The 15,663-nt window shown below is 31.5% G+C and overlaps 1 protein-coding gene across 1 annotated transcript; it reads left to right on the top strand.

Moving 5' to 3' along the window:
* The first annotated feature begins 4,737 nt into the window (after positions 1–4,737).
* On the top strand, positions 4,738–15,026 carry LOC139503078 (coiled-coil domain-containing protein 1-like). The gene is made up of 5 exons (XM_071292749.1): positions 4,738–5,216; positions 5,903–6,059; positions 6,816–6,887; positions 12,551–13,462; positions 14,882–15,026. The coding sequence occupies exons 1-5, from the start codon at positions 4,980–4,982 to the stop codon at positions 14,890–14,892; spliced, it is 1,389 nt and encodes a 462-aa protein (XP_071148850.1). The 5' UTR covers positions 4,738–4,979; the 3' UTR covers positions 14,893–15,026.
* Positions 15,027–15,663: the final 637 nt, after the last annotated feature.

Below are 15,663 nucleotides of genomic sequence, written 5' to 3'. Positions count from 1 at the left end.
GTTTTATGGGGTATGCATTTCCGATTGCCTTGACTGCTATGCATAGAGCCGATGGCCGCGGAACATGTTGTAGTTTAATGTTATCGTGACATGATAATGCCGTTAAAACACCCTAAAACTCAAAACAAATTGATGTTAGGAATATTTTTTTCATATAGCACTAGCTGTCAAATTCATGTTCACCGATTTGAATCTAATTCTCATATTAGATTTATTTAAGAATTGAATGCTCTTTTTTTGTAAATGTATTGGGGTGTAAAACCGTTGACCGAAGTACATTTTGTATGAAGCGCGGAATTTAAGCGCTTCATACTAAAAATGTGCACACGGTCAACGCTTTTACAACCTTATTTATAAAGTTACCAAAAAAAAAGCATTCAATACTTATAATTACATTTTTACCTATAGGATCATGAAAACACGCCTTTTATCAAGTTTTTAATTCATTTACCTGTACACTTTATTGTGGGACCTCGTGTCATCATGAATGAAAAGTTGCATTGTGTAATGCAATTGATTAAGGAATATCACGAGATTGCTAGTTAGCCAATCAGAATAACGTATTATAATGAAACATACATCTAATGTAATTATAACAATGTACAACATTTATTCAAATTATAAACAATTTACAGGGCATGGGATCGATAATATGAATCTTCGTTTCGTGTGTATTTCAATTTAGTCTAGACGTCATCTAATTAACTATTGAGATATGACACCGAAAACAACCAATGGTCACATAACGACACAAACATAAACATAAATATAAATTGATATGTGGAACTCGTACACATGGATTTTGCTATGTCTGTTTGATTTCAATTTTAAGGGTACAAAAATAAGTTAATTTTCGATTTTACCTGAGTAAGAATGATTTTTTTTTTTGTGAATCGAATCAGTCAATTAAATGATTTACCGTTGTTTCACTATCATTGTCGACATGCTTTTCTTTTAATAACCTAACACGCATCAATCATACATAATCCATCTCTAGCTAAGGGGTAATTAAATTGAATTCACATGAATACGGATTCAATGAGGTTGAATTATTCACTGCATTACTCACCATCGATGTTTCTTCGCTTATTTTGAAAAAAATTGAACCCTACTTGCTGCTTACATAGTTAATTATTATTTCACTTTCATTAATGATTGAACAAAAAAAAAAATCAGATGTTTTTTTATGTATTTCGTAGCTAGTGCTCCTTTAATAGATATAGGAAGATGTGGTATGAGTGTCAACGAAACAACACTCCATGCAACTCACAATTCTATAAAACTATGGTTTTGTAAAAACACAGAGACAGTGAATGTTCACTCTGACATGTATAATCAGTTTAATGCCTACCAGCCGTAATAAATGTAAATGCTCTTTTGTTCCGACGTTGAAAAGTCCCGGGCGGAAAGAACTAACTAGCCGAAAAGTTCCGGAGGAATTTATTAACTAGTTACAATGTACTTTGTTCTTTCTCTGGTTTAAAAGTTCCACCGGAACAAAGTGAATAGTTGAAAGATCTTGAAAAGTTCCAACGGAACATATCAACTAGCTAGAAAGTTCCTTTTTGCCAAATTAGTCAAAACCGGAACTAACAAACTAGCCCAAAAGTTCCAACGGAACTTATCAACCAGTCACAAAGTTTCATTTGAAGAATTGATGGAAAGACCCACATGAGGAGGGGGTATTCTTCCCTCTCTTAAGCTTGAGGATACTATGAATACTGAATAATTTGCATGATGATGCAACTTATTCCGTTTATGTGAGCTATGAAATACAACTTAAATTTTGCTGGGGGAGTTTGTTCTTTCCCCGCAGAACATCAAAATTTAAATACATTTTCATTATTTCCCCCAAAATAGAGTTCCATGCCCCTTTTTCATATTTGTCCCCAAAGAAACCCCTTTCAGTGCGTTGGGTATTCTTGTAAATTAATGATTTGCTCTTATATATACTGATACTCATTCTTCCCCTCTGTCTACAAAAAGGACGAAATATTGTATATTCGGAACGGTGTAACTAGTTGTTCTGTTCCGCAAGAACTATTCAACTAGATACATTGTTCCGGGACTTTTCAGCTAGCTACTTTTTTCCGAAACTTTTCGACTGCACTCGGAATAAAACAACTAGTTGGAAAGTTCCATCGGAACGAAATAACTAGTTGAAAAGTTACGCTGGAACAAAGTAACTGACGGAACATAGTGGCTGTTACATAAACACTCATTCATACTTTTTTTTACTTCAGCGTCACTATATATATTACACGTCTTTTGTAGAAGAAACGCGCATCTGACGTACAACATTTAAAGTCTGACGAATTTATTAATCATTTCACGACAACATACTTTTAAAATACGTTTACAATTAAGGCAAAGTACATAGGCGTGACAGTTTTATCTAAACTAAATAGTAACGCACATAACCAACGCATGTTTAAATCAGATTACATGTAAAGGTACACTTGCTTTTCTTTGTAGTAGTAACACCAACTGTTCATGATCAACCGCGGTAAAGGAAAATTTATATAGATTCCAACATTATTAAGTATACAGACAAAACAGAAAAAAGATACAAAAAGGGTTGATAGGCTTGTTACTAACCGATATAGAACATTTAAGAGGGTATAAGAGATTTACATTTTTTTTTGAATGAAAAAAAATGCTGAATATACATTATGTTTCAGTTTTAAGATCTTAAGACCAACATTTGTTTTATGAAAAGCTGACGATCACATTAAAAGCATATATAGTTATACACGCATTACATTTGAATCGATTTAAATGGATCGGAACTGGTTCTGTTGTTCTTAATCAGAACGATTGCGATCGAATAACATTTTCGCTTTGCTTATAACGCGGCTGCGTCGAATTGAAATTGATACTATGCAAGTGCACGTAAACATGTACTTGTATATGACTTTTACTGGCCATGGTTTCGGAACATCCAAATACGATATCAAAGATGATCGAAGGATCTTGAAATAACTCAATTTTCAAACAGTTACAGACCTTCCATAGATTGTTTAACCCTAGAAAGGTTATCAGATGTATATCCAAAAATAAGTTCGATCGATTTTTTGACATACCAATCTACTCTACCGGACACATGAGTCTATACATAACAAATACGAATTTGTTTGTTTATGAAAGTTCGATTAAACTATAAAACGGTCAAAAATAAATCGCAAAAAAACTAATTATATATTTATACGGTACATAAAAGACGAAAATAATGAAACATCGTGTAACTATATTTTTTAATTACTTCTTATATGGTCGGATGATATATTGATTCGTATTAAAATCAAAACTTTGTTTACAAGAGATGTGTTTCCGATAATGAAAGACACACCCACGTTATGACACTTTTTAAATATGTGTTATTCACTTTTTTGAGAAATCCGTTCGAAAACTTATTGACCACTTATCATTGCTTGACTTTTGCATTATTCAGTTCGATACAATATATATACAGCTAATAATGCAACACCAATCACAATACTCCTATAACGACCACAACAAAGAAGAAGATCAGCTATATATTTTATGTTAAAAATGATGTCTTGAAGCCAACAAATATTCTTAAGCCTAATATCACCCGTATTCTTGGATCTTGGAGCGTATCTCATGCGAAGTTGAGTAATATGTAGGAACGGAAATTAGACAAAAAACCATTCACAATTTAATATAATATGACGTGTCTTTGCTATTATTTCAACTTTAAAAAATTGAAACTATTTTCGCAATATTTTTTCATCTGTTTTTTTATTTTTATTTTTGTTAATGATGTACATTAAAGACAGTAAAAATATTTTCACTTCCATTCTGAATCAAATTGCCACCCAGGATATTAAGAATACAACATATTCATTAGCAAAAGAGAGGAAAGAGATTCTAGCGGGACATTCACACTCTTTATTCAAAAATGAACCGAGGACGCCATGATTAAAAAAGAAAAAAACCACATCATTTGAAAATAAAGATTAAGAAACACGAACCCCATCAAAAGGTGCTCCGAAATGGGTAAGCAAATCCTGCTCCACATTCGGCACATACAGCATGCAAAACCGCAGTAAAAGATGGATTTGGGTCTGTTTTGTGTTCACACCCACTCAATTTTAATCAATTACAGACTTTGCATGGATTTTTTTCTAACCTGAAATAGGTAAACAGATGTGTTGACATTCTTTTGTATAATGTCAATTTCTATCCGACTACAGACCACCTCTTTATATGCAAGTTTAGAAGAGCATTTCATAAATATTTAAATGTTTTAGTTTCATATATACAGTGCTATATATAAACAGCCGACAGAACATTTGCACATTTACTTGAATTTTCATTATAAGTTAGCCGTAAAATTTATAATACATTTCGTTTAAAACGGGTGGCTACCTTTTCAAGAACTTTTTTCCCGATTGAAGTGGATTCAATTTTGTATTAAGATTTTCTTACTAATAGTCAAAAAACGAAAACAGTATTTTCATGAGATCTATAGAAAATCGTGCACAAATACTTGTAAGTTGTATATTTGTTGACAGCTTTCGATTAAACAATTATGTACCACAAAGTTGCGTGACAATTGCCAAATGCAATATGCATTAAAAGTAGTGCACCACAGATATGACGACAAAAACGTCAATACATTCAACATGGGATTGATTATAAAAATATCACATTTAACACGAATATTTCCCAAATATCCACGAATAGTATTTTGTTAATTACTTTTTTGTGTTAAGTGTGTTATACGCATGATACATGACAAGTGGTCATGAAAAATATAGCATTTTGTTCGTAATGGTAATAAAAATATAATTACATTACAAAAAAGAATGTGTTGATTGGCTAACTGTCACCTATGCAAATGAGATACCACAAATTCTAATATTTGTCATAAAATGCGTTGAACGATATATTTGGTGTTTATTTGTGATAGTAACTGGACGAGACAAGCATTCTACAAATTTTATACACACAAAATGAGGACCTTTCTTCTTTGGATTTTATCCATTTCATTGTATTATGAACTATCATCGGCATGGCAAATGCAGTTTTCACTTCGTGATGTCTTAAAAGGACAATGCAGGGACGTTTGTCCTAGAATGTGTAAAAAGGATCCGAATTCATTAAGTTCAGATTACAAGTGTGGATTTGTTTGCCAAAATGTTTGCACTTCAAGAATTAGAAAACGAAGATCAAAAAGAGCAACCAGCTCGGTTTGTACTTAATAATATATATCTAATTAGATTTACATTGATTTAATTGGTTTGCTCAATTTAAAACAAAAAAATTCCGTGTAAGAACAAAATCGCCCAACTGCCATGTATGCTACTCAAATTAATAGCCGAATGAAACAATCTGAACTCGTTTCTAATGCTTAACAAATACAGTATACTTGTATGCATGAATCAAGTTAGAGCGACACAAATGAACCTGCTTTTTTTTAATTTTGAAATCACAAATGTTCTGCCGCAACAAATTGTTTCTATAGCAATATTCTTTTTTGGAGGGACACACTGAATGGTAACTACGCGATGAGAAGAAGAAAAATGAACTTCACTCAAAAATAACATCCTATCACAACTAATTCATAATGTATGTTTAATAGCGACAACAATATAAAAAGGTTGGATGATAATTATTTTTTTAATTTAATAATTTACTTAAAAAATGTATTTGATAACATCTTCAGATGACAACATTTCTTTCACATTGCACGTGCTAACGCCGCACACTTGAAATTATGGAAAAACATCTTGTATTGTTCTCTGCTTATTCATAATTATATTTTTTATGTTTTTCATACTAATTTGGTTATTGGATTAAACCATTGCTTTTTTCTCATATATCAAGTAATATAAAGCACACATGACAAAAACTAATTTTTCTTTACCTATTTCAGACAAACCATATGCACATGACACCTTTACCAAGTAAAATGAAGTTTTTTGATATTGATAACGATGGCGTTGTTAATCTTTTCGAGTTTGCACGAGCTTTGGGACATAATCCTAGAAAACAGCACGTGGTCAGAGCGTTCAAAGCTGCAGATTTAGATGGTAAGTTATGTTTATATTTTCTATCATAAAGGATTGGAAATCATTTTTGAATTAAGGAGAAAGTTAAGAAACAAAAATACCGAAATCCAGTGAAATTCTAAAGGGAAACAGTGATTTAAAACAAAAAGATATAATAGGTAAAAATGTCAAGAAAAAATAAAGGAACTGCAGCCAACATTGTGTTATAATCGTAATCACCATAAAACGTACAAAATGGCATAAAAACACAAGCACATATAAAAGATGAAAAGAAAATTGCAAATTACCATAGCACACCAACACGATGGCCGGATGTACAAATACCGATCCACGTCAAAATGATTTTACCAAAAATGGACGAACAGGAAGGTTAATAATTTACAAAGACAAATACATATATCTCTATCATTCAAAGCTCTGATGACTTGCCAAGTTTTTTGTAAATACTTAATGTTTTTTGGTTATATAAGAACTTCATAGTTGGTATTTATTATGGGATTATAAAAGTATTTGGATTAGAGCACCACCAAAGATACGTTTATTTTAATGTAATGTACACATTAGATAAACAAAATTATTCTCACTTCTTTAAACATTGCATTTACTACAATTTTAAAATCATTATTGTATTTAAAGTACTATATAAGAAGTAACCCACTCTTTACATAGAATTGTCTACCAATGAGTATAAGAAAACATGTATAATAACTTGATTTACTGAACCAAACCTTTTATCATTGTATAAGCAATTAACTCATTCTATTGTACTTATTTCAGATGACGAGAAATTGGACTTTTTTGAATTCAACAATGATGTTTGGGTGACTGACCAAGATGTTGTCGACGACAGTAAGTTATGATATATATATAGTTATACAATACTTCATGTATATTTATCCAAGCAGCTTGAGTGATTGCGTAGTTTCTACGAACTACATGCTTCAAACTTTCCCATTCTTAAGAGTAGGAAAATACACACTAAAATGCCTGTACCAAGTCAGGATTATGACAGTCGTTGTCTATTCGTTTGATGTGTTTTATCTTTTGATTTTGCCATTTGATAAGTGACTTTCTGTTTTGAATTTTCCTCGGAGTTCAGTATTTTTGTGATTTTACTTTTTTACACATTTGAAGAGGATTGATGAGAAGAAAATTTCACTGTTTTCATATCTTGAAAAGTGTAAATGATATTAATTTTATATTTTGATATGTTACGTTATACGAAGTCGTAATTTGTTTTTTAACAACACATTTTCTACATAAGAAAAGGCAAACTTGCATATTTCAAAGGAGACATTTTAATATCCAAGTTATTATTCAAAACCTTTTAATGAAGCAAACTTGAGATTTAAGAAACTAATGTTAATTTTATGCAATGAAAACAAGTTTGATAATTTTTTTTTAACCCGAATTGATCTATCAAGTATAAAAATAATAAATCGGATCTATGTGGTCTCTTGTTTAAAAGTAAGTCTTGTAAATCGTGAAACGTTCTATTTTGATTCCTCTGGTTTTATTTTAATATTTGTGCTTATAGAAACAACAATACAGTGTCATGTCTTCAGAAAAATCAAATATTAAACTGTTTGCTATTCATTAAATTGTTCCCAATGTACTTATTATGAACGAAGGGATCAATATAAGAACGGTATATATTCTCACGAGCATTTGTATTACTAATAAAACCACTGGAATTATGTGCTGTCAGAACATCAAATTGATGAACATAATTACCATTTATTTGAGGTCATACGATGACCTACAATTGTTCACATTAATATCATTTGGACTCTGACACATATATTTGTCACATTGACAATGGTTTATATACCCATTCTAATACCTAATTCAAAATGATAAAACTTAAATTCTTATCGATGGTATTATTGATAAATCATGTTATCACTTTTTAACTAATTTTTCCTTTAATCTTACTGACTCATAATTTTCTATCTCATCACAGTAGAGTGATATAAAAAATGATCGCTAGAAACCAAGGGCTCACGTGCTGTTGTCAATGAAATTAACAACGTCGTCATAAGTGAAAGATAAACAGTTTATCCATGGTTATCGCAATTCGAATGAATCCCGTTGAGATGAACAACGATAATCTATCAGTATAGCTTTGTATATCAAATAAACAATAAAAAGTTTTATAACTGATATAACGCAGTGATAATATCGTTATAATGTAATGACATGGATATAAACCTGTCAATTGTTATAGGGTTTTCATTGCAATGCAGTGATCAATGCCATTCTAGAATCTTTACAAAATATGTTCGGTATAAGCAACTACAACTATTGCCAATTAATGACGCATGGTTTTAGTGGGAGTGTATAATATAATATAATATAAAATAATACAACATCTTAATAAAAAGGAGAAACGAAGACCAGAGTACAATTTCATGACCAACTTTCCATATCAATCAAATAAACTATACATTTTTCTATGAGGTATCAAACGCCAAGCATATTTTCTTTCAAAGATTATTAAACATTTTAATTTTACAAATGTTTTAATTCACAATAATTAGTATGACGGTACAATTGTTAAATACGATGTATATAAATTGTCTGTACCTAGTATGGAATATGACAGTTGTTATCCATTCGTTTGATGTGTTTTATCATTTGATTTTGAAATTTGATTAGGGACTTTTTGTTTTGAATTGTTCTCGGAGTTCAGTATTTTTGTGATTTTACTTTTTGTATTATCTATTTAATCATTTGAACCCATCGTTTTTTTTACCTTTTCATAATTTAACGCTCACAGAAATACCAATCACTAAAAGGACGTATCGATAATTTTATTCTCGACATCAAGTATTTTGGGAGTTTCCCTCAATATATATGAACATGTAAGAAATGAAGTTGCACTTTGAGTCATGGCGGTGTCAGTTTATTTTTATATCTATAAGTTTGCCTGTCCATCTGGTATCTTTCGCCCCACTTTTATTTACATATTTACAGAGGCTTTATATTTGCATTGCAAGTAAAAGTCAAACTTTATTCTTTAACTTGAATAGTAAATACAGGTATTATAAAAAGTTCCAAAATATTGGGTGGTCTGAAATAGAAACACATCGTCTTTGTCACATATTCAATGGACAACGTGCGATACGTTCAATAATGTCGAAGTAATAAAAAAACTAAAATAGACTCTTGTGGACAGTTGTCTCATTGGCAATCATACCACATCTTCTTTTTTATAATTACAAACCTGTCGTCCCGCAAAAAGGTATTAAGACCTCTAAAAAGAATGATCAGTTGGACCTTATATTCAACTAAAATGATCAAAAATGATTTACTTATATCTTTTGCCCTGCGTGTCAAATATTAATTAGTTGTATGTTTTTGATATCGATAAATAAATCAGTAAAAAGTAACAGGCTATTATGTAAACTTAGAAGTATTTTTAATTGTGGAACTTGCATATTTTCTTGTGCTTGAACTTTTTTTTAATGAATTCAATGTTTATTCTGTATGTTCATGTTTTGAGCGGTGCATAGCACTTTGTAAAAGAAAGTATTGTGCGCCGCACAGAACATTGAAATACATAATAAATATGGAATTTATTAAAAATTTCAAGAACAATAAATTATGCAAATTCCATAATTAAAAATAAATTCGAAGTTGATATGATAGCCTGTTAAGTGTTAAATTGGACACAACCAACTGATAACATCGTTACACTGCAGTGACAATGTATGTAAAATGATTTTCGTTGTAACGTAGTTAGTGCCATCAATGTCATACTTGTTTTTGTTTTCAAACAGTTTGATAAGTTTGAGTACTTATATATTTCAGATATGTTTGACGAATTGCTTTTAAGGTTTTATTGCATAATGAATAAATAGATATACACACACCCTAATCAATACTTAGTATTAACAATTTGGAATTGTTTAAATAAATTGTCGAATATAAAAGGCTTCGTGTTGTCTCTACATTATCAATAAATTAAATTCGTGTAACTTACATTGTAACATATCCTAGATCGTTTGAATTTCGGTGAACTAGCCCGCTAACTTATATTAGATTTGTATCTTTTTAAATCATCTTGTCCTGTAAAATATATCTTACTAGTAATCATAAAATGATGAGACTCTTTCGATACTATTTTCAAATTGGTACAAATATTTAAAAAGGAACATTACTACATTTCTTGAATTTAAAACAAGATGTATTTTTTAACGGCCTTCACTACCCATGAGCGTCTTACACGGTCTCCTCGATGACGGTTCTTTTAAAGTTACTACAAAACAAAAAAACAAAAAACAAGAAACAAAAATCACGAGGGCCTCGAATCACTACAGATCTGAAATGAATTTCACGTATTTTGTATTTAATAAGTTCAAGTTTAAGCAAGATTCCTTTGTTTGGACCTAATAAAAACAGTAAGAAATCGTCATTGGATGTTTCTCCCTGCGAAAATGATGTTTTCATGCATAAGTTTCATGTCATCTTATGACTATTCATGTCTGTTTTGGCCTACATATGAAGGAACGGAAATAACCTCTAATATATCTTTACCAAATACATGCATTTATAATTATTAGAATATTTGTCGTTTATCGATTTCATTATTTCCGGTCATAACTTTTAGACAGGTATGAACATACATACCTTTATAATTAACATTAAAACAAGTAATTATAGTTGCATAATTAGATCTATCTAGTATAAATAAACGTCATGTCATCGGTGACTATTGACTGTTTTACTATGACCATAAGTAGAAACGAATAAACGGTCAAATGTATTTATCTTGTTCTGTTCTACAATTATGTAGTTAATAAAGTATTACTCGCATTGTAACAAATATATTTCACCAACGTAACCTTTCGAAGTTTATACTAAAGAAAAAAGTTATAAATAACCAATCATATTCAAGTATGTGAAAATATGCAAATCATATACGAACTCTTAAAAAGATGAACTTCTAGTCATAACGTTAGCGTATGCGAATTACTTTTTTTATTTTTTTAAATTTTTTTTTAATTCATCTTGATGATTATATAGAAAGAAGTCCTTGACTAAAGGAAATAGATCGAAATTTTTAATGGTGAAATTAAAAAAACACAAGGAAAATAAAAGTCAATAAGTTAAAAAAAAACACTTATGAAATAAACAAAAAAATAATAATGTTGACGAGATATCCATTGAAGCTAAAAAATAGTTTTTAAATAAACTACAAAACAAAATGAAACCCGGGAAAAAGGGATTTAAATTAAGTAATCGATTAAAGTAATTATTTGTTTCTTACATGCAGTTATTGTTCTGTTAACACCCAGGCTATTGTAACACTGTGGTGTTAAATGACTCGGAGAGCATATTGGAAAAGGATTTTAAAAATATGCCAGGAACATAACGTTTCCTTTATCGCTGTCATTAGCAAATACAAATTTGCTACATTATTGGACGTATTAACCTGTTTACAACATTTACGCATATCCCTGAATGTTAGTTTGTCATGAGCACATTTGGTGTTTTCTAATTATGTTGTTTGTTGTGTTGACTTGGTTAACATGGTACTTTGGTATAATTTTGACACTTTATATATTTCCTAATGTGGAAAGTGATACATGTTGTATTCACTAAATAACACGGAAATGTTTGCTCCATAAAAAACGAATAATACAATTAACAAGGGAACATGCCTAATTATTTACATGTACATAAACAATTCTTTACATGTAAACAAACACTTATGATTGTTTTGTGGGAGGTCTAAGCATACACATTATGATAAAGCAATGCCCACACTATTTTTACCAATTATCATATTATTTTCAATATCATGGGATCCATTATTCGCAAATTTAAAATTCAAAACATAAAGATAAGTCTGGAAGATAACAATGTAAATTACAAAAAAAAAGAATCATTTAAAATCCATTCGGAAATACATAACCAAACATGGGTGTCCCAAAAGGTGTTTTGAATTTTAAAATACTGTCATGTATTGCAGAATTGGAGATAAATTGCCAAATATTAATGTGCTAAAACCTGTACTCATAATGATTCTTATACACATTTCGATCTGCAGTTATTTCTATGTTATCTTCCGATTTTTTATATTCGGCATTTTTAAACATTTCAAAATTAAACAACAAAACAAAATAACTTTACAAAGCTACCAGATGGAAACCCATGGCATGAATAAAATCTTTATAAAGTATCATGTTAAATCACCTCTGACGAATGTAGAACAATACAGAGTTGGGTTCATCTTCCATACATTCGAAATATATGCTGTCACATTTAATAAACAATTCTCAGCAGTGGAGCTACTTACAATTTCTAAATTTCTGACTTCTGACGTTAGAAATCAATGATCCAAGAGAGCACTGAAAATAGGACAACTTACAGTTTATATGCATTTTTTACGACTAAAATGACAATAGTTTATATCTTTTTCATCAATTTCTGAGATATGGACATCGATAAACTCGTGTTGCCTCTAATATATATATTTTGATTAATGTAATATGTTTCTATTTCAGATTATGAATTTGAAATAAATGAAGACATGTTTGATTCCGAATTTGACGAAGATAGTGATGAGTCAGGCGGAAAAGGAAGTGATTCCGACGATTCTAGTAGTGACTCATCAAAAGATGATAGCGACGATAGCAGTGACTCGTCAAAAGATGATAGCAGTGACGATAGCAGTGACGATAGCAGTGACGATAGCAAAGATTCTGATAGAAAGAGTCGACGAAGAGGTAAAAAAGGCTCGAAAAAAGGAAGCAAAAGCAACAGAGACGGCGATGGTGTCGATAGTTGGGATATCGATGGCAATGATGGACTTGATGGAAGGGATAGTTTAGAAATGCCTGCTATTGACATGCCTGAGGCAGGAGGTGAAATGATGGAAAATTTTGGCGAGATGGGAGAAAAAATGAGAGAAGGCTTCGAAAATATAGGTGATAATATGGCTGACGGTATGGGGGATATTGGAGATGCAATGGGCGATGGAATTGATGTCATGAAAGACGCAGCAGACGATAGAGTTGATGCAATGGGAGACGCAATTGACGGAATGAAAGACACATTAGATGACACAGTTGATGCTATGACCGGTGGTGTCAACGATGCAGTTGACGGAATGAATGATGCCATGGGTGGTATGGCAGATGCAGCCGCAGACGGAATGGACGCAGCAGCAGACGTAGTTGAGAATATAGTAGATGGTATGACTGAAAACAGCAATCTGGCCCTAGCAGCAATGGCCACATCTGGCATGCCCCCTCCACCACCAATTAATGTAGCTGGTGACTCGTTTGTGCAACCTATTTCTGCCGGAGTGGCTTCTAATAATGTTGGATCTTTGCCCGGAAGTAATGGCGGAACGTCCTTCAACTCGATGAACACTTTAAGAACAACACGTGATGAACAAACGTCAAACACAGCAGGTAACCGTGTCGCGCGATGGCAAAAAGTTGCACGAACACGCAATATGGTGTTGCCGCCAAGGGATCTTAGCAAAGGACAACCAGGTCGACGCGTCATCGATGACTCAATGACAACGTCGTTTGTGAGAACGCCACCATCGGATGGCTTTGGTTTATTTAGAAGCGTAGCTCCGATCAGAGTGCGTGTACCGGCATTTGCTAATTTCGGAACGCAAGGCTAGCTTGGAGTCTTTTCTTCTATTTACACGATCTAAATTATTTTGATAAAAAAATAAATTAAATCATTTTTGATAAAGCTATATTCTATTTTAAAGAAATGCAAGAGATTCAATATCTAAAAGAAAACAATACATAAGAAATTTTTAAATTATTATAGCAACAAAAATAGATAAAGTCAAAACTATAAATATTCCACCGTTTAATAGTATTACATTTTGTTTGAATAACTTGTGTTCGTTACGTTTTATCTAATTTTATGTCTTTGTGTTATAATACGATTTGTTTTAATATAAATGTTTAATTAACCGTTTTGCATTTAGTGCTGTGTTACGTTTGTTCATCGCTAATGTTTGTATTGTTATGTCCACCATTCAGTGTTTGATTTGTTGTAAAAACTGGATTGCGGGGTTTGTCTGACTAAAGCTTTAATTTCCATTTCTATAAAAAGTTCTATATACATGATATATGTTTGTCTTTTCATTCCGACATTCTCACTTCAGCTCATTCAGATTTTTCCATTTCTACCAGTGGGACTGGAAAAAATGTCTAGTAGGTGCCCTGTGTCCATATTTTGGAGTATTTTGAAATAATAAGCTTGTACTCAATAACTGCACACAATCTGTTTTGGTTTCCCATGTGAGCAAGAAGAAAGTCGAAACCAATTTGAGATGTATTATAACAAAATTATCTATGGCTTCCACTATTCTATTAAGAAAAAGAGTCCTGTTCTTTTCTCAGTTAAAACGTTTTTTATATGTTGTTTGAGTACTCCTATGAATCGTTAATGTGCACCTGCATAAGGAACAATTCATCTTAATTAGATGCATTATGTCTTCTAAAAATAGCTAAATGGTAAAAGTTTGATGGCAAAACCATGCGCTGAATATTTTACATGCATTTCATAGGAATACAGAATCACAATATCATATTAATTGGTGAATTTTGCTTTTAAGAATATCCTAAATAAGTCATAAACTAATTAGCATGCTAAAATATGGTTTCTTAAAAGAGATATGTTAGTAATTTCTATTTTCATCCTCATTGAAAGAAATTAAGAAGAAGATACGGAATCAGTCAGTTGTAGATTTTAATCCTGAATTGGAAAAACTTCAGATAGCGTTTCAGATAAGCGTTTTTTTAGCAAGATTTTGACGCTTTCAGCAAGGCATTCTTACTGACATTGATTCTTTATCGTTGTAGGTGTCGCTTAGTTTGGGTGTCCTTGCGCATGATCAACCAGATGTAAATGGAAGAAGAAGGAAGTTTTTACTACAAAGTCACTTAAAATCGTTTATATTTAATATCATTTTTCCATTAAATGAAGAGACTTATAATTTCATACAAACTTTAAATGTTATTCTTTTTATTCGCCATGGACACCCATACTACTGTGTACCGAGAAATAAGTTTGTTGTTTTTTTTGTTTTTTTCTCATCAGACTTAAAGCGTTAAATACGTTTTCAGTTTATATCAGTCAGCACACAAAGGCTTTCTATTTATGATTACTAGAAAATTGTACATAATTATAAGTTTAAAAAATAAAGATACACATCAATACTAAAGATGCGTTTTGCGTCGGAAATTATTTCAGATTTCACGATATACAGTAGTAAGGTGATCCCGGCATGAAATCTACTGTCACTGATATGAGCAACACGGTAACTGTCATGATCTGTCATATGTGAAACAGAATCTGCACCGAGATGACTCCCGTTTTTTGTGTTGTTCCTGTTGTTTGAAGCCTTGTCTGTTCTATGGTCGGGTTGTTGTCTCTTTGACACATTCCCCATTTCCATTCTCAATTTTATTTTGTTTGGTTTTTAGAGTTTTGTATATAAGTAATTGTATTTCGTGGATCTTTCGTTTTATCCAAGCCATAATCAACTCATTTTCGACTGATGAGTTTGTTTATCCCTTTATTATCTCGCCTCTCTTACTCTTCATCATTTGGTCGAGACTTTATAGTACAAGTGTGTATTTGT

Source organism: Mytilus edulis, chromosome 14 (assembly GCF_963676685.1).
Source record: "Mytilus edulis chromosome 14, xbMytEdul2.2, whole genome shotgun sequence".
Lineage (NCBI taxonomy): Eukaryota > Metazoa > Mollusca > Bivalvia > Mytilida > Mytilidae > Mytilus > Mytilus edulis.
The sequence above is the reverse complement of the archived record's forward strand: the minus strand, read 5'-3'. Positions and strand labels throughout refer to the sequence as shown.